Genomic DNA, 19,063 nt, shown 5'->3' on the forward strand with positions numbered 1-19,063 from the left:
CACACCTCCAAGGTTACTAAAGTCCCTAACCTCACTTTCTCCAAAGAAAATCAACAAAGACTTCTCCAGAGTAACCCTCACACTCTGGAATAAAATCCTAGAAATGCTTTGCTTAGCCAAGCCTCTCTCTACTTCAGGAAGCAGGTGAAAGTTTGGCTCTTTTTCCAATCCTTTAATGGAAGAAAATAGCTAGCTAGTCACACCTACAGGAGCTAAGAGAGAAATTCTAGAAACAGTACCTAAATTTATGCGCCAGCAGGTGCTCTACCATCGCCTATGTAACAAACGCCATTTAAAATGGAAAAAAAGGCACCATTAAAGCACCAACCAGGACCTACCAGAATTGCACCTACGTGGGTGCTTTAGGCTGTCAAATGTCACTATGGGCATGGCTAATGCCGGAAGTGGTGTTAGACAGCCTAAAGTGCCTATATAGGCACGATTCATGAGAAAGATAGGTGCCAGAAATGTAGGCCCAGAAAACCTTGGCCTACATTTCTGATGCCTATCTTTCACAGAGGCACAATTCTCTATAGGGTACCATCACATGACTGACATGCAATCAGTGGCCACCAATATCCGCGCCCTATAGAGAATTCAGGCCTAAGGGGAAAATTCTATATGTGGTTGCAAATCAATAAAAATCCATTTCAAAATTAGAGCTAATGGCGTTATTAATGAGCTCATAATGACAAAAAAAATTAAGATTAATTTGGTGGTAGGTGCGTAAGTCTTTAGGCACCTACACCTCTGGTGTAGGCACCTACATCTAGGCATCTAACGCCATATAGGTGTTGTTAGGGGCAAATCAGAGACGTTTTTATAAGTTAGGCGCTGCTAACAAAATTGTGCCTACATTGTACGCAAGGCAAACCCTGGCCTACATTAGAGACACCTACAATGTAGGCACGATTAACGACGCCCAACGCTTGTTTGATACATTTAGGCACCTACATTGTTAACAGAATCTAACCCTAATTGCACAACCAGTAACAGGACTTTCTTACTGTATATACTCGAATATAAACCAGGATTTTTGAGCCAAAATATTAGCCTAATACTGAGCGGCACTGAGCAGGAGCTGGAGCGCGCTTTGGCGTTGCTGCTTGGCACTGAGCAGCATCCTGACTGGCTCCTGCAAATTTTTGTAATAAGCTTGCTCCTTCCCACTGCACCTCTGGACCACCAGGGATCGGCAGAGGAGCTACGACGGACAGGGCAGGGAGGGGGGACAAAATGCAGAACCTGGGAGGGAGGGGAGCTGGGTACAGAGTCTGACAGGGAAGGAAGGAAAGGGGCAGGGTGCAGAGCCTGACAGGGAAGGGAAGGGAAGGTGGCTGGGTGCAATGCCTGACAAGAGAGGGAGGGAAGGGGGCTGGGTGCAGTACTTGGAAGGGATGGGGCTGGGTGCAGAGCTTGACAGGGGATGGAGGGAAGGGGGCTGGGTGCAGAGCCTGACAGGGAAGGGCATTTGAATATTAAGCCGTTCGACTTATATTCGAGTCAACCATTTTCCTCCTTTTTGGGGGGAAAATGGGGGTTTCGACTTATATTAGAGTATATAGGGTATCCTTTCCTACTCTAGCTGAAATCATTTCTCCTGATCTTCTCGGACTTCATGTGCAATTTTTCCTTAAATTTGTCACCCTTATTTCTATCTACCTTCTGTTTACCTCCATTTATACCCTATACTGTTTAAGATGTTTTAATGTGTATTTTGTTAACATTGTACGTTATAAAGGGTGCCCACAAAAACACTCCTGTATTTTAAATGGTTACAAAACCAAAATTTATTGGAATATTCTTTCACCTTTGAGACTACAGTTTCATCAACTCAAAGTTTCATATGGTATCTTTTGATTACATACACTCGATGCGCACCCCACCTGTTACTCAGCAAACATTGATGCAATAATCGAACTCGGACCAGACTCTCCAAAGCAAATCTGGCGTGATTGCATTTATAGCTTTAGTAATGCGTTCCTGCAGATCATCCATAGTTGTGGGTAGTGGAGGAATGTACACTCTGCCTTTCACATACCCCCAAAGGAAAAAGTCACAAACAGTAATGTCTGGTGATCTGATGATTAAAAGTAATAAGCAACGGCCTTGGTTTCTAAAGAGCATAAGCTAAGTACTTTAAGTTCTAAAAGTCTGAAATGAACTGAAGTAGTTTACAGCACAAAAGCACTTTTTGACATAGCACTTTGAAGCACCAGTGCACTTTTTAAAGACAAGTACAATTTTTTTCTGTCGGTTTTGAGTTTTGAAATGAGCTGTGATATTAATGAATTTTCTTAAGTAAGTTTCAATTTATTGTGCATTTGATATTAATGAATTTTCTTAAGTAAGTTTCAAGTTTATTGTGCATTTGATTAATCGCTTACTCAAATTTCTAAGCGATGAACAAATCTTTCAAATTACAGATTAAAACTGGGGTTATTAAAAACAAGTAGATACTAAGCAAACATAACAGATTAGTAACTAACAATATAAACAATAACAGAAGAAGCAGAAGGAATGAATGGGTAAGGAAATACAATATTGATGATAGAAAGAGGAACAATTATGGTAGAAAACAATAGGAGGGGAATAAGACAGTAACCTTGAAAGAGTTTATAGCGGTAGGTTCAGACTCCTAAGCATCATAGGCATCTTTAAAAAGAAAGCTCTTAAGTTTACTTTTAAATTTATCTAAGTTATTTTCTTCTCTTAAATAAATAGGAAGGGAGTTCCAAGTTTGAGGAGCTGTAACAGTACAAAGTATTAATGAATTGTGAGTTTTTTAAAGATTTAAACAGTTGAATTTAGTATAAATTTCAATATAGATTAATTGGAGATTGAAGAGTGATTAATTACAGAGATAAAGTAATTTAAGAAATAAAGAATACATTAACCGTTTTAGTTATGGTAGGGTGGATGGGTTCAAGCCAGTGATGCAAGTAGAAGTAAGAGAAAAGAATTGTCTTTCTCTTTGAGAAAACCCGGAATGGGTGAAACTCCATAATCTGAAGCTTGTTCCTGTCTATATAACAATCAGAGAGAAAAAAATTACCTGCAGTGTCATTTTGACTTATATCAGTGGTTCTTTATTTTATATTTAAATAATAGATAACCACCAGGTTTCCTTTAGTTTACTAGTGATCTCGGGGGCCACTTGAGGAACAACTGGTCATTTTGTCGTACTGCATTGTCTAAAGGTTGTAACTTCTGCACCAATTGCAGCTTGTAAGGGTGAAAGTGCAAGCGACTGTATAAAGTCTTGCTAACTTTGCTTTTTAGGACTTGTATTTGCTGTCATCTTATTTATAAACATATTCCAATAAGTTTTGATTTTGTAACCATTTAAAATCAAGGAGTGGGCACCCTGTTTATTATGCCACGATGTATATTGTTATTTGAATATATTTTGTTCAGCTAATTCTTACTGTATACCACCTTGGGTGAATTTCTTCAAAAAGGCTGTAAACAGATACTAAGAAATATATAAATAAAAAAATTTTTAAAACATTAATTTGATTTGTCTAAACCTGGTTCCTTAGGCAGAACATTTTACTAGCATCATTAAGCTCTGAAAAATACGTACATTTTTTCCTGTGATCCACCAGACTACTAGCTTGTTTTGCTGAGCATTTGGCGAACCAGTTGTCACCAAGCAAAACAGTGACTTCATTTGTGTGGACAAGTTTTCCAGGCATAAAGGCGAGAGATCCAAAGGGCACCTGTAAACATCAAATACCTGAAATTAGCACCACAACAAGTAAAATTAGAGAAGTGGGTTATCTTATTATCAAACCTAATCTGACCAAAAAGATTATACCGCCCCACTGAAAAAGAGGAGGAAATGGGTTTAACAGACCTTTCAAAACAATTCTAAAAGCCAAAATAAATTATTGATTACTCTACAAATTTGTTAGATGCTAATCAATGATGTAAGATGAACACAGCTTGACAAAATTATCTGGAGAATGATGCACTATTGAAACTAAGTTTTATCACACAACATACAATGAAGATCACAAAGGGATGTAAGAATGGATCTAAAAGCCCAGCTTCTCAATTAACTCTTAGTGTAATGAAAGTGAGACTGAATAGTGAATACTGTTCAGAGAAGTTGAAGCAAAGCTCCATCTTCATCAAATACCTGAGAGAGGTAAGAACTACTACTAGTTGTATGAGGGAGAATCAAAAATTAAAGGCAATTGTTAAATTACGCGATAACCGGAAGAGAGCTTGTGAAATGCAATGTAAGTACTCATACATTGCCTGTCGGATAGTTCTTCCACACACAGTGCAGCACTCGGCCTTTAGTTGTGTGGCAGCCATGAAGTCAGAAACATGGATGCTCCATTGCAAGATTGCACCATCAAAAAACAACGTACAGTAGTGTGCTTTCTTTGGGCAGGGGGAGTGAAACCTGTGGAAATTCACCATCAGATATTGACTCAGTATGGACATAGCACCATGAAATCAACAAAAGGTTTAAAGTGGGAAGAAAAGGTGCAACCAATGAAGGTCGTTCTGGTCGCCAATCAACATGGCACACATAAGAGAACATTGACAGGGCGGATGCCTTGATTAGAGAAGACCGACAGAAAATGGTGTCTCAATTGGCTGCAAATCTGGATATCAGCTGTGGATCGGCATTTGCCATAATGCATGATGACTTGGGATACAGGAAAGTCTGCGCACAATGGGTTCCTAAACAGCTTACTGATCTGTACAAGCAACAGCGTGTGGAGGTTGCAACCCAGTTCCTGAAGACGATATGAAAAAGATCCAAGTATTCTGGAGAGAATTGTCATCAGTGACAAAACATGGGTTCATCACTGCGACCCGGAGAGCAAAAAACAAAGCATGATGAAGTAAAGGAAGTGGTGCTCACCTGGTTTCGGGAGCAACTAAAAAACTTCTCTGCAGGAATGCAGAAGCTAGTTGAACGATACAACAAATGCATCGTCTGTCATGAAGACTATGTGGAAAAGTGATATGTTCAATTGCTCACAGTTACTTCTATTAAAGCTGTTAAATTTATTTTGCCTTTACTTTTTGATTTACTCTTGTACGTTACACTTTTATACTGCTTTCCTAACAGTGTATCATTTGTACCCATTTCATGTTATGCTCCCAAAAAAACAGATAGAGAAACGATCTGAAAAAAATAAACAAACCAGGAGACTAGCATAAAACTATAAATAAACTATTTTATCACAACAAACACTGACAATTCTCAATTGCCTGTCATGGCCTCATTTTGCCCCCTCTTGGGCTGCATCAGGGACTAAGACAAAAATTATCAAGTCAGTAGCCATCTAATTGTGAACATAGCACACTACTCATTTAACAGTGTGCTGTGTTCACAATTAGATGGCTACTGACTTGATAATTTTTGTCTTAGTCCCTGATGCAGCCCCAGAGGGGGCAAAACATGGCCAAGTCGGACAACTGAGAATTGGCAGTGTTTGTTGCAATAAAATTATTTATTTATATTCTTATGCTGGTCTTGTTTTTGGCCCATTTTATGTTATTCTTATATTGATTTTAACATCATAAATTTTGAGGTGCCATCCATATTAATTAGAACAAATACAGGGAAAAGTCATCCTTACCAGTGAGATGGAGTCTAAGCACATGATCCTATTAAGATCTGTATAGGCTTACTAAATTTAAGCAAGGATGTAATGGAAACACATAAAAGGCAATTCAATAACTGCAGCAAAAAAGTGCCACTTAAAACACAACTACCCTAAGCACTATTCTATAAGGGTGCATGTGTTGCCTAGTGCAGAATTGCAAAGGGTGAGAGATGTACTGTATATGTGAGCGGAGTATGAAGAGGTGCTTCTGTGCACAACTTTTTAAAATACCGAATGTTGCCCATGCTATTTGCTGCACTTAGATATGCCCATTTATGCCTGGTCTAAGATGATACGGTTTTATGCTAGTATTCTATCATGAAATTGTGGTGCCTATATGCCATTATAGAATAGGTACCTCCGTGATTTATTGGGACACCTACATCTACGCACCCCTTTAAAGAATTGCCATCATAATGGAAAATCCTTTTTCTTCTTTAAATATTAAGTACATTGCAAATTTCTTTGGATTCTCTTTTGTACTGTGGGAAAAGTCACTGCCTTTCAGCAAATCTATCACAGAGACCTGGTACTGAATATAACAGGCTTCCTGACCATAGAAGTATAAAAATTGATAAGGAATTATTCTGGTATATTCAAGGAGCTGGGCTTGCAGTGTCAAGGTATCAGAACACAAGGAGAAATGCGGTGGGTGGGTGCTGCAGATTAACCTAACTTGAAAATGGTTTCAGTGTTTCTCAAAGCTACAGGGAACCTCTGGGTGCAATATCTCCTGATGAAGCTCTTAGGAAGTGAAACAGGGATGCTCCATTGAGAGAAAACAATTGAAATTTAGCATCTTTATGGTCCTGGCTGTTCACCCACTAGCTTTAAAAGCTAAGTAACTCCTAAATGTTAATTTGTAGCTGAAAAGTGATTAGTAGTACATATTTAATTAGGGGGTTCCACAAAAGGACCAATGATAGCTCAAGTTTGTGGTGACCGGACAAGATTTTTCTATATCTGGCACCAGTGAGCACTTGAGGTCTTCTCACCCGCAACAACCATTGGGACTTCCAAACCTTGCTGTGTATATTTGTCAGATTGACTTAGTTATGAAGGATTCAACATACAGAACTGCTAACCATTTCACTGTGAAAACTCATTAATCTAATAAATGAAATGGCAGTACATCCTTATGGTTACTTTAATTTTTACTTCTCAGATTCTCCCTCTATATGGCTTTGTTCACATCTTCAAGTCTCACTGCTTAATCCATATTGTGCACTCTCATTAACTGCTTTCTACTTACGATGTAAGATCTCACAAGAAACAATCTTTCAACCTAGATCTGTTTAATAACACATGATGATGTTTATAACAAATAACCCAAAAATATAACTGCTTACTTATATCGGGAGTCCTCCACCAATAGTAGGATAAATCAAAAACTTAATAAGTGATATTAGCCAACAAACTTGAGAATGATTAGTCCTCTCAGAGCTCAGAACTAAAAAATCTTTCTAGGCATATGCAGCTGTTCCCATGCATTGTAGCAAATTAATAAAAAAACAATTAAAAATGTTTGTATAAAATGCAGCAAGTGCTAGTAAAGTGCTCAGTCACCAACCAATAAGTGCTAGAAAGTACTAATAAAAGTACAAGCGCCGGTTGTATATGGGGACCATCATGGCACTGTTAAACGTCCCTCATCCAGCCTTCAAAGACAGTGTGTAAATAGCTTTAAGTGTTCATCCTCTCCAAGGTAGGGAGAACGAGAGGATGCATCAAAGAGACATGCACCGTCCCATGCATTAAAAAATCTACAAAACAATGTACTGGTAGTTGTATCTCAACCAGTTCGGCTTTCATGTGTTCAAGTTCACAGGTCTTTGCTGAGATTTAGAGCACGCGTCTGGGACTCTGTTGCCAATCATTATACAATGTAGTGTCTTGTGAAGGCTTTGAGTTCATGCTGTGCACTAGCAAGTTATTGCAGCCCAATTATTCTAGTACCTTCTACACTTCAGCACTTGGTTGTACCTTCTTGGATTTCCCCATAGCAGTAATTAATAAATAGAAATATCCATCTGTAGTGATAATTTGCTGATTGTAAATATTGGATTAACTCACCTAGCTCTTTGTGCATTTGTAGTGTACTCTTGTCAAGCCCAAGTATACTGCAATTTTACAATTGTCCTTCAAGATCTCTTTCTGAAGACATGCTTTGTGTGAGACTTTTTCCTTTGCTGTGTATTTATGGAAAAACACTATAGTGTCATGGGGAGCAGAGTCCTTGCACTTGTCCATGCTCTGATGCACTCTTTCTAATTTAACAATCCAATGTGCTGTGGCCTTTGTATTGGATCCATTCACGCACAGCAGGAAGTTTGCAAATTTTGGTTATTACTTGCATACAGTCCTTTTATTGCTATTTCTTGTATTCCTTTAAATCTTGGGTTGCACCTCCAGGATCTATTTTTGAGATCTTCCAATGTGTCTAATATGTCTTGACTTCCCTTTAAGCCTTGATTATTTGATTGCACTATTTGCACATCCCTCATTGCGTCCACTCTGCTTCCAATTTTGCACACCTTTCTCCAGATTTCAGCCAAAGTTGATTGAACATTTTACATGCACAGCTGAGACTCATCAAGCCTAATGACTATTATCCAATGCTACTCATCCTTGTTAGCACTAATGATACTGTGAGGTACCCCTCTGAATGTATCCAAAATGACTTTGTGGCTCGGGGAGAGAAGGTAAAGTAGCCAGTTGTGCAGATGGTATTCTCATTGATCCTCCCTGTCAACGTGTGGCTGTGTGGTTGGCATTGTCGAGAGCTTTGTGACTTCCGGGACCATGGGATAATTTTCCAAGGGCTGCTGAGCAGGGATGGTTTGCATCAGGGGCAGGATGATCAAAACCCCCAGATAAGTATAAGCCCTCAGATAAGTGAATCACTAAATACATTTACACAAATGAAGAAAAGGGGCAATGTCTGGAAAACAGTATATACTAATGCTCGAAGTATGGGAAAGAAGATTCTAGATCTAGAGGATGTGATGGAAGAGGCTGAGTTGGATTTAGTGGCGATCATGGAGACGTGGTTCACGGAGAGCCATGATTGGGATATATACTGGGCTATAATTTGTTCAGGAAAGACAATGTAGGAAGAAAATGAGGGGGAGTGACATAATGGCCTGGATTCTTTATAGGGCGCAGATATCGTAAGCAGTCGCCCTTTATTTAGGTGCCAGTGGGCGCTTTAATTTTACCATTTTTCACCGTTTTAAATGATGTTTTTTGATTAACTTAGGCACTGGTAGGGTGCCTACCGGTGCCTAAGTTTCAGCACTGTTTATAAACTATCCCCCTATAAGTTAAAGATCATATTAAAGCCACACAATTGCAGGTTCTGCAGGGTAAGGAAGAGGCACTATGGGTCAACCTGGAAAGACGAAGTGGAAAATATATTTATATTGGTGTGATATACAGGCCTCTTTCACAGATGCAAGAAATGGGCAAAGAATTAATTGAAAACATTCAAAATATAACTGTAAAAGGTGAAGTACTACTAATAGGAGATTTTACATAATATAACATAAAATCAATTTCTAGATTGCATAACCGTTCTACGTGGTTAACAAAAGATTAAATAATAAAGCTACAATTGAATGAGAAAACAACCTGAGAGTTAGCGGTTAGTTGCACAAAAATCTGGAAAACAAATAAGTTTTTAATTGTTTCCTAAAATGTAAATAACAAACAGACACAACAGTAACTGTTTGAAATCCTTATTCTAATGACTTAAGAACATAAGAACATAAGAAATGCCTCTGCTGGGTCAGACCTGAGGTCCATCACGCCCAGCAGTCCGCTCACGCGGCGGCCCACTAGGTCCAAGACCTGTGCAGTAATTCTCTATCTATACCCCTCTATCCCCTTTTCCAGCAGGAAATTGTCCAATCCTTTCTTAAACCCCAGTACCGTACGCTGCCCTATAACGTCCTCTGGAAGTGCATTCCAGGTATCCACCACAGGTTGGGTAAAGAAGAACTTCCTAGCATTTGTTATGAATCTGTCTCCTTTCAACTTTTCCGAATGCCCTCTTGTTTTTTTTATTTTCTGAAAGTTTGAAGAATCTGTCCTTCTCTACTCTCTCTATGCCCTTCATGATCTTGTAAGTTTCTATCATATCCCCTCTGAGTCTTCTCTTCTCCAGGGAAAAGAGACCCAGTTTCTCCAATCTCTCAGCATATGAAAGGCTTTCCATCCCCTTAATCAGTCGTGTCGCTCTCCTCTGAACTCTCTCGAGTAACGCCATATCCTTCTTAAGGTATGGTGACCAATACTGGACGCAGTACTCCAGATGCGGTCGCACCATTGCCCGGTAAAGCGGCAGGATAACTTATTTCGTTCTTGTTGTAATACCCTTCTTGATTATACCTAGCATTCTATTCGCTCTCTTAGCAGCCGCTGCACACTGTGCCGTCGGCTTCATTGTCATGTCCACCATTACCCCCAAGTCCCTTTCTTGGGTACTCTCATTCAATAACATCCCTCCCATCGTATAGCTGTACCTTGGGTTTCTGATTCCTACATGTAATACTTTACACTTCTCAACATTGAACTTCATCTGCCATCTCTCTGCCCATTCCCCTAATTTGTCCAAGTCCCTTTGCAATTTTTCGCAGTCCTCCTTTGTCTGAGCTCCACTAAATAGTTTGGTGTCGTCCACAAATTTTATTATCTCACTCTTCGTTCCTGTTTCTAGATCATTTATGAATATATTAAATAGCAGCGGCCCAAGCACCGAACCCTGCGGAACACCACTCGTGACCTTCCTCCAGTCCAGTCCTTCACCCCTACCCTCTGTTTCCTACCCGCTAACCAGTTTCTGATCCATCTATGCACGTCTCCATCCACCCCATGGTTCTTCAGTTTCCGGAGTAGATGTTTATGAGGCACCTTGTCAAAGGCTTTCTGGAAATCTAGGTATATGATGTCTATGGGGTCTTCTCTGTCCATCTGTTTGTTAATTCCCTCGAAGAAGTGCAATAAGTTGGTCAGGCACGATCTCCCCCTGCAGAAACCATGTTGGCTGGTTATCAGAAGTTCGTGTTTTTCAAAATGTTCATCGGTTTTTTCTTTTATCAGTGCTTCCGCCATTTTCGCCGGAACAGAGGTCAGACTCACCGGTCTGTAGTTTCCCTTGATCCCTTTTTAAAGATGGGCGTAACGTTGGCTATCTTCCAATCCTCCGGAATCACACCTGTTTTCAGACTGCTTGATAAGAAAGAATGCACTCGTAATATTTTTAAAATTTACAGCTCGAAACGGGTGGAAATGTGAAAAGAGCATGAGTTCTACGAGAAAACCTTTGTGTCGAAATGGAATGAGTTAGCCAGATATTGCGGGTCTTGACCTAAGGATACTCTATAATAGATAGAGCCCAATTTGAAGATGATATGTGCCTCCACTGGCAACCAGTGCAAATCCTGGTAAAAAGGGGTAATGTGGTCAAATTTCTTTAGACCAAAAATGAGTCTGACCACAGCGTTTTGGACAATTCTTAGTCTGGAAATATTTTTTTTATAACACCTGCAAGGTAGACAATGTTGCAGTAATCTAGCTGACTTAGGACCGAGGATTGGACTAGCATTTTAAATGCTGGAAGATAAAAAAAATGCCCTCAAAGTACACAATTTCCATAGCGTGTTGAACCCCTTCCATACAACAGAATCCATTTGATTCTTCATGGATAGACTATGATCAAGAATCACCTCCAAGATTTTAATAGATGAGTGGATAGGATACTCTGTAGACTTTATAGTCATGGAGGATTCAAATTGATTTTGGCAAGGGGACGCAAACAAGAGTTTGGTTTTCTCAGAATTTAACTTCATTTATATTCCTTCATCCATTTTTCTGTCACCTTGAATGTTTCTTCAACAAGGTAACTAATACTCGTGATTGAGGATGAAGTAGGAATTATGATTGTGATATCATCTGCATAACTGAACAGTTTGATGCTGAGATTACACAATCTTGTACCAAGGGAAGAAAGATATACATTAAAAAGAAAAGGAGGAAGCGGTGAACCCTGAGGGACACCACAAGGATTGGTCCACTTGCTCAAATAAATGTTGTCAGTTCTAACTTGATAAGAGTGCAAGGTAAGAAATCCCTTAAACCAGGAATATACTTTATCCTGAATTCCAATTGCAACCAAACATTCCAATAATTTTACATGATCTACAAGATCAAAATCACTACTAAGGTCAAACTGCAGGATAAGTGTGTAAGAAATACAGGATGGCTGCAAGGACTGCTTCAGTGCTGTATTGGGGATGGAAACTCTATTGAGAATCATGCAATAGTAAATGATGTTCCAAATATTTCATTAACTGATGATGGACCAAACCTTCCATCACTTTAGTAAAGAACGGAATGGAACCAATTGGTAAGAACATAAGAATTGACGCTGCTGGGTCAGATCAGTGGTCCATCGTGCCCAACAGTCCGCTCACGCAGCAGCCTCTGGTCAAAGACCATCGCCCTAACTGAGACTAACCCTACCTGCGTATGTTCCGGTTCAGCAGGAACTTGTCTAACTTTGTCTTGAATCCCTGGAGGGTGTTTTCCCCTATGACAAACTCCGGATGAGCATTCCAGTTTTCTACCACTCTCTGGGTGAAGAAGAACTTCCTTATGTTTGTACGGACTCTATCCCCTTTCAATTTTAGAGAGTGCCCTCTCGTTCTCCCTACCTTGAAGAGGGTGAACAACCTGTCTTTATCTACTAAGTCTATTCCCTTAGTACATTGAATGTTTCGATCATGTCCCCTCTCAATCTCCTCTGTTGGAGGGAGAAAGGCCCAGTTTCCCTAATCTTTCACTGTACTGCAACTCCTCCAGCCCCTTAACCATCTTAGTCGCTGTTCTCTGGACCCTTTCGAGTAGTACCGTGTCCTTCATGTACGGCGACCAGTGCTGGACGCAGTACTCCAGGTGAGGGCGCACCATGGCCTGGTACAGCGGCATGATAATCTTCTCCGATCTGTTCGTGATCCCCTTCTTTATCATTCCTAGCATTCTGTTTGCCCTTTTCGCCGCCGGTGCACATTGTGTGGACGGCTTCATCAACTTGTCGATCATAACTCCCAAGTCTCTTTCCTAGGAGGTCTCTCCAAGTACTGCCCCGGATATCCTGTATTCGTGCATGAGATTTTTGTCACTTTACACTTATCACGTTGAACCTCATCTGCCATGTTGATGCCCATTCCTCGAGTCTGATTATGTCACAATCCCCCTGTGTCTTCCCTACTCTGAATAACTTTGTATCGTTCACAAATTTAATCACCTCACTCATCGTACCAGTGTCCAGATCGTTTATAAAGATGTTGAAGAGCACGGGTTCAAGCACCGAGCCCTGCAGCACCCCAGTGGTGACGCTCTTCCAGTCCGAGTATTAACCATTTACCCCCCTCACTGTTTCCTATGCTCCAGCCAGTTTTTAATCCATGTGAGTATTTCACCCTCGATTCCATGGCTTGCAATTTTCCGAAATAGTTGTTCATGTGGAACTTTGTCAAACGCCTTCTAAAAATCCTGATATACAATGTCGACCAGGTCGCCCTTGTCTGTCTGTTTACTCCCTCAAAGAAGTGCAGCAAGTTCGTCAAACACGATCTGCCTTTGCTAAAACCGTGCTGACTGGTCCTCATCAGCCCGTGTCCGTCTATAATTAGAGACCAGATGTTGATTGGGGTATCCCTATTGTGGGATCTCCTAGAAGTAGGGAGATCTTGAATTTTCTACAAGGTGAACTGTTCTAGCAGTTTATAATTTAACACACGTGGGATAGGGTCATACTGGACTTTGTTCAGATGGGGGTTATATCAAGGAATTGTTTGGATAGGAACATCTGGAAGAAGTAGGAAAGCAGTGGGCAAAACTGAAAGAAGCTATTATAAGGGCAACAACTATTTTGTAAGAAAAGAGGGAAATAAGGCTGTTTTGGTTCTCAAAAGTAGTAGTTGAAAAGGTAATGAAAAAGAAGTTAGCTTTCATAAACTACAAATGATCGCAGAAATAAAAAGATAGGCAAAAATATCTGGAAAAGTTAAGAGAGGATTATCGAGTAGACAGGAAAGCAAAGATACAAATGGAAGAAAAAATTGCACACGTGGTAAGACATTTTTTAGATATATTTGTGATAGGAGGAAGTGGGAAAGTGGCATTGTGAGATTCAAAGGTGAAAAGGAGGATAGTGTGGCATAGTCGTTAGAGCTACAGCCTTAGCACCCTGAGGTTCTGGTTTCAAACACTGTGCTGCTCTCTGTAACCCTGGGCAAGTCACTTAATCTTCTACTGCCCAAGGTATATTATATAGATTGTGGGCCCACTGGGAGAGATAGGAAAAATGCTTAAAGTACCTGAATGAAAACCTCTTTGAATGTGGTTGTAAAACTTCAAAAAGGCAGTATACAAGTCCCAATCCCTTTTCCTTTCCCTATATTGAAGTTGATTAAGAAATATTGCTGTTCAGTGCTCACAGCTGAAGTGCTGGGAACAGGATTGCAGAAACCAAAAGCAAATAGGGCTGGAGGAGTGGCAGACACGGATCGATTTTCAGAGTTTTGTGTTCATGCGGAGCTCGCTAAACTAAAGGTGAATAAAGTGATGGGGCCGGACGGTGTACATCCGAGGGTACTGAGGGAACTTATGTTTCTACATATGTGTCTGTGTTTCTTGCTTTCAGTGCTCAAAACCAGCTCATCATCCCATTTGGTTACTTCTCATTCATTTACCATATTCACCTTGAACCTATCTCATCCAAGTCTTTCTGTCTTTGCCATGCTTGAATCTGTCTTGCCAGAATAAGACTGTTGGCATTCTTCTCCATCAGGTACTATTTAAATTTTTCCAAATACTTTTTTATTTACTAGGTTCTGCTCACTCATGGTGTTTTACTGAGGGGGATTCAGGAGCAGAGAGTAGGGGGGAAACACTTATTAACTGCCCCAACTTAACTCAGTTCTCAAGCATCCGTTCCTCAGCAGTAATGTCATTTTCTCCTCCGAGCTGATAAATATTTTGTGTAAAAATAATCTAGTGAGCAGAGTTTATCTTTTCTTGTGGCTATTCATTCTCCATTGACAAACAGGGTGAATCAATGATAAGATAATATCATCTTATGGCAGTTACAATAGATTTCTCAGAGTTCAGAATTAGCTTTAGAAAAGGCTCTGAGCACATGAGACTATTGGTATTTCAGGTATTTATTTTCTTTTTTTTCCTCAGCTGACTGGTTATGCTAGTTAGCTTTCTTACTCTTGCAATGGTAAAGTCAGGTTTCCTTAATAGCTTTTTAATTAATTTCTTTCTTTTCTTTTTCAAATTTCTTTTGACTTTTCTTTTAATAATATTGAGTTTAAGGAGCTTTAGCAAATGCTTGGTTTGCAACAGAGAAGTGAGCTTCTCTAATGGTCATGCAATCTGTGCCATCCATTTCAGCCTCACACATGATCAGAACTATTGTAATGGCAACAGAGAGGGAAATTCTGTAAGGGCTGCTTAAAGTTAAGAGCCTACCGGCGCTTTAAGTGGCATAATAAGCACAACATTAAAAGCCGTTAAAAAAACCCAAACAAAAAACCTAGGCGCCTCCCAGGACCGGTGACTAAAACCCAAGTGCTTAGTGATGATACATGCCTAAGTAGGCATGTTTAGGAGCAGAATTGGCCTTAGGTGTCACCAAGTGCCACCAGGCGCAATTCTATGACAAACATAGGTACCAGAACTGAAGGCCTTTAAAAGTCTGACCATCATTACCAGCTTCTAAGTTCGTCGTTAGGTGCTGGTAGCTGTGATTCTCTAAGTGGCACCTGAATGTGATTAACATGTGACCAATACCATTTTTCTAGGTGCCTGCTGCTTCAGGTGCCATTTAGAGAATCAATCCCAGAATGTCTGCAAGAGTCCAGAAGAGCTGTTCAAATACACTGTCAGAGTTGTTTGCAGCATTGGCAGAAATATAGAAACAGAAGTAAAAACTGCCTATCTCAAATTCACTGAGAGTTGCACAGTCCCAAGACAAAACCAGCTGTAAATTAAAAAAAAAAAAAAAGTTGGTGGAAGTGTGTGTATATCGAGGGAGGAGAGTTAGGGTGCCACATCTTGCTTCAAATGGAGGATACCATTGGCTCCTGGGCCTTGCAATGAAGAATACTGCCATAGATCAATGGGTAATAAAAGTACAGGTACAAGTTCCTTTATCCGAAATCCTTGGGAGCTTTTCGGGTTTTGGAATGGTAATGTTAAGTCAGAAAAAGACCATAAGACCATAAAACTGCCACCTTGCAGCTCTCTTAGCCATTTTTTCTAGCCCTCCGACTTGAACTGCATAAAGAACAGGAGAAACACATGCACGCCAGAGAAATAAGAACATAAGAATATTCTTACTGGGTCAGACTAATGATCCATCTAGCCCAGTAGCCCCCTCATCACGGTGGCCAATCCAGGTCACTTGGGAAAAATCCAAAGAGTAGCAACATTCCATGCTACTGATCCAGGGCAAGCAGCGCCTTCCTCTGTGTCTGCCTCAAAAACAGATTATGGATTTTTCCTCCAGGAAATTGTCCAAACCTTTCTTAAAACCAGCTGTGCTATCCGCTCTTACCACAACTTCTGGCAATACGTTATAGAGATTAACTATTCTCCGAGTGAAAAAATATTTCCTCCTATTGGTTTTAAAAGTATTTCCCTGTAACTTCATTGAGTGTCCCCTAATCTTTGTAATTTTTGACGGAGTGAAAAACGATTCACTTGTACCCGTTCTACTCCACTCAGGATATTATAGACTTCAGTCATATTTCTCCTCAACCATCTCTTTTCCAAGAGGAGGGGACTTAACCTAGGCCAATCAGAGCCTAAGGCCCCTCCCCGGTGCATCCGTGGATGGGCCTAAGGCTCTGATTGGCCCAGACACCTAAGGCCCCCTCCCATAGGAGAGGCCTTAAACAACCTGGGCCAGTCAGATCCTTAGGCCCGTTCCTGGTGCATTACAGGATGCACCGGAGAGGGGAAGGCCCACCATTTTGAAGAGACGGGCCTGCTGGCTGGAGGGAATAAACACCCCTCTGGCCAGCTATCGTAACAAGGGAGGGGGGAGGGGTTGTTGGAGGCATGGGGGTGTCTGGGGGGGTTGTGTGGCGGAAGGAGGGAGTGGGCATCTGTCCCGCTGCTGGGGAGTGTTGTGGGGGGCATTGCTTGGTGGCAGGAGGGAGTGGGTATCTTTCCCGCTGCTAGGGGAGGTGGTGTGGGGGGCGTTGCTTGGCAGCGGGAGGGAATGAGCATCCCTCCCGCTGCCGGGGGTATGTGGTGGGGAGGTCGCTGCTTGGCGGTGGGAGGGAGTGGGCATCTCTCCTGCTGCCTTGTGTGTGTGGGGGGGGGGTCAAGGAGGGAGTGGGCATCCTTCTGCCGATCTTCGATTTGTTTGAGGTTTTTTGAGCATTTATTCTGCGCATGTGCGATGGACACATGCAAATTTAATGAACCTTTGCTACTCTCTGCCAACCTCATTTGCATGTTTGTGTTTTTGGAAAATGACTTGCCTTTTTGAAATCACTACAGTAACGGCTGTGACAGCGGTCCATCGGTTTTTAACATGAAGTTTTGAGAATCTAACCCTCAGTTCCTTCCACATTTCAACAGCATCAGCAATAAAACAGTTTTTTCTGTATTTTGTTTAAAACTCCAGAAATGGGTTTGAGGATTCTCAGCATGTCTTCAACATTTCTCTTAAGCCCAATGTTGAGGATTTTGGCCATTACAGTGCTATCCATTTTCTCTCGTTTTTGTTCACAAACTGTCATCAGAATAGGCCAGTTCTAGATATACTGCTCAAAACAGTCCACTACAGCTTTCCATCTAACATCTTGTGATAGCATTAGCTTGGTTCCACCCATTCTTTTCAGAGCTGCTGCTGCAAAATGATTGTTACGCAAGTATTTAGTAATTTCAATGACCGTCCTCAAAAAATATTTTATTTAAAACATCCCATTTAAATAAAAGAAATAATTTATTTTTATCTATTCTACCTTGAACCTTTTAAGAGTTAGAACCAAGGGTAACAGACCCAGTGCTTCCTTTTGAAATATACAGTGCCTTCTAAGCCAGATAATCCTCATATGAAGGACATCTGGAGGATGGACAAAGGGGAACCCATAGACATCATTTATCTCGACTTCCAAAAAGCCTTTGACAAGGTACCCCATGAGCGGCTACTTAGGAAACTGTGGAACCACGGGGTGAAAGGGGACGTATACAGATGGGTTAAACACTGGTTGGCAGGCAGAAAGCAAAGGGTTGGAGGGAAGGGCTACTACTCGGACTGGAGGAGAGTCATGAGCAGTGTTCCACACTGGGGTACTCGGACCGCTACTGTTCAATGTATTTATTAATGACCTAGAAACAGGGACAAAGTATGAAGTTATAAAATTTGTGGATGACACTAAACTCTGTAGCAGGGTTAGGACGGCGGAGGAGTGTGAAGACCTACTGGAGGAGTGAGCAAATAAATGGCAGATGAACTTCAATATAGAGAAATGCCAGGTCATGCATATAGGGAAAAAGAACCCGATCTTCAGCTACAAAATGGGGGGATTAGTACTAGGGTAAAGTAACCTTGAAAAAGACTTGGGTGTGCTGGTGGACATAACAATGAAGTCAACGGCACAATGCGCAGCAGCCTCAAAGAAAGCAAACAGAATGTTGGGCATTATTAAGAAGGGTATTACAACCAGAACAAAGGAAGTCATCATGCCGCTGTATCGTGCGATGGTGCACCCGCATCTGGAGTACTGTGTCCAATATTGATCACCATACCTTAAGAAGGACATGGCGATACTTGAGAGGGTTCAGAGAAGAGCGACAAAAATGATAAAAGGTATGGAAAACCTTTCATACGCAGACAGGTTAGAAAGACTGGGGCTCTTCTCCCTGGAAAAGCGGTGACTCAGAGGAGACATGATAGAGACTTACAAGATCATAAAGGGCATAGAGAAGGTGTAGAGGGGCAGATTCTTCAACCTATCGGGAACCACAAGAACAAGGGGGCACTCGGAGAAATTGAAAGAGGACAGGTTTAGAACCAATGCTAGGAAATTCTTTTTCACTCAGAGGGTGGTGGGCACCTGGAATGCACTTCCGGAGGCTGTGATAGGACAGAGTACATTACGGGGTTTCAAAGAAGGATTGGATAAATTCCTGATGGATGCGGGGATTGAGGGATACAGATAGAGGTATAGATAGGATTATGAAAGGGTATAGACAGAGGGATAAAGGGGATTGAAGGGTTTTAGGCAAAGAATCACCTTACAGGTCATGGACCTGATGGGCCGCCGCGGGAGGGGACTGCTGGGCACGATGGATCTATGGTCTGACCCAGAAGAGGCAACTTCTTATGTTCTTTAGTCTTA

The 19,063-nt window shown here is 41.1% G+C and overlaps 1 protein-coding gene across 2 annotated transcripts in view; it reads right to left on the minus strand.

Annotated features, from left to right (window-relative positions):
* The window catches only part of URI1 (URI1 prefoldin like chaperone), a 211,327-nt gene that overhangs the window by 99,503 nt on the left and 92,761 nt on the right, over positions 1–19,063 (minus strand). For both annotated transcript variants that reach the window (XM_033941954.1, XM_033941953.1), the window contains one exon: positions 3,587–3,722. In XM_033941954.1, coding sequence (XP_033797845.1) covers positions 3,587–3,722 — 136 coding nt within the window. The remainder of the gene's footprint in view (positions 1–3,586; positions 3,723–19,063) is intronic.

The sequence above is a fragment of the Geotrypetes seraphini genome, chromosome 4 (assembly GCF_902459505.1).
Source record: "Geotrypetes seraphini chromosome 4, aGeoSer1.1, whole genome shotgun sequence".
NCBI lineage: Eukaryota > Metazoa > Chordata > Amphibia > Gymnophiona > Dermophiidae > Geotrypetes > Geotrypetes seraphini.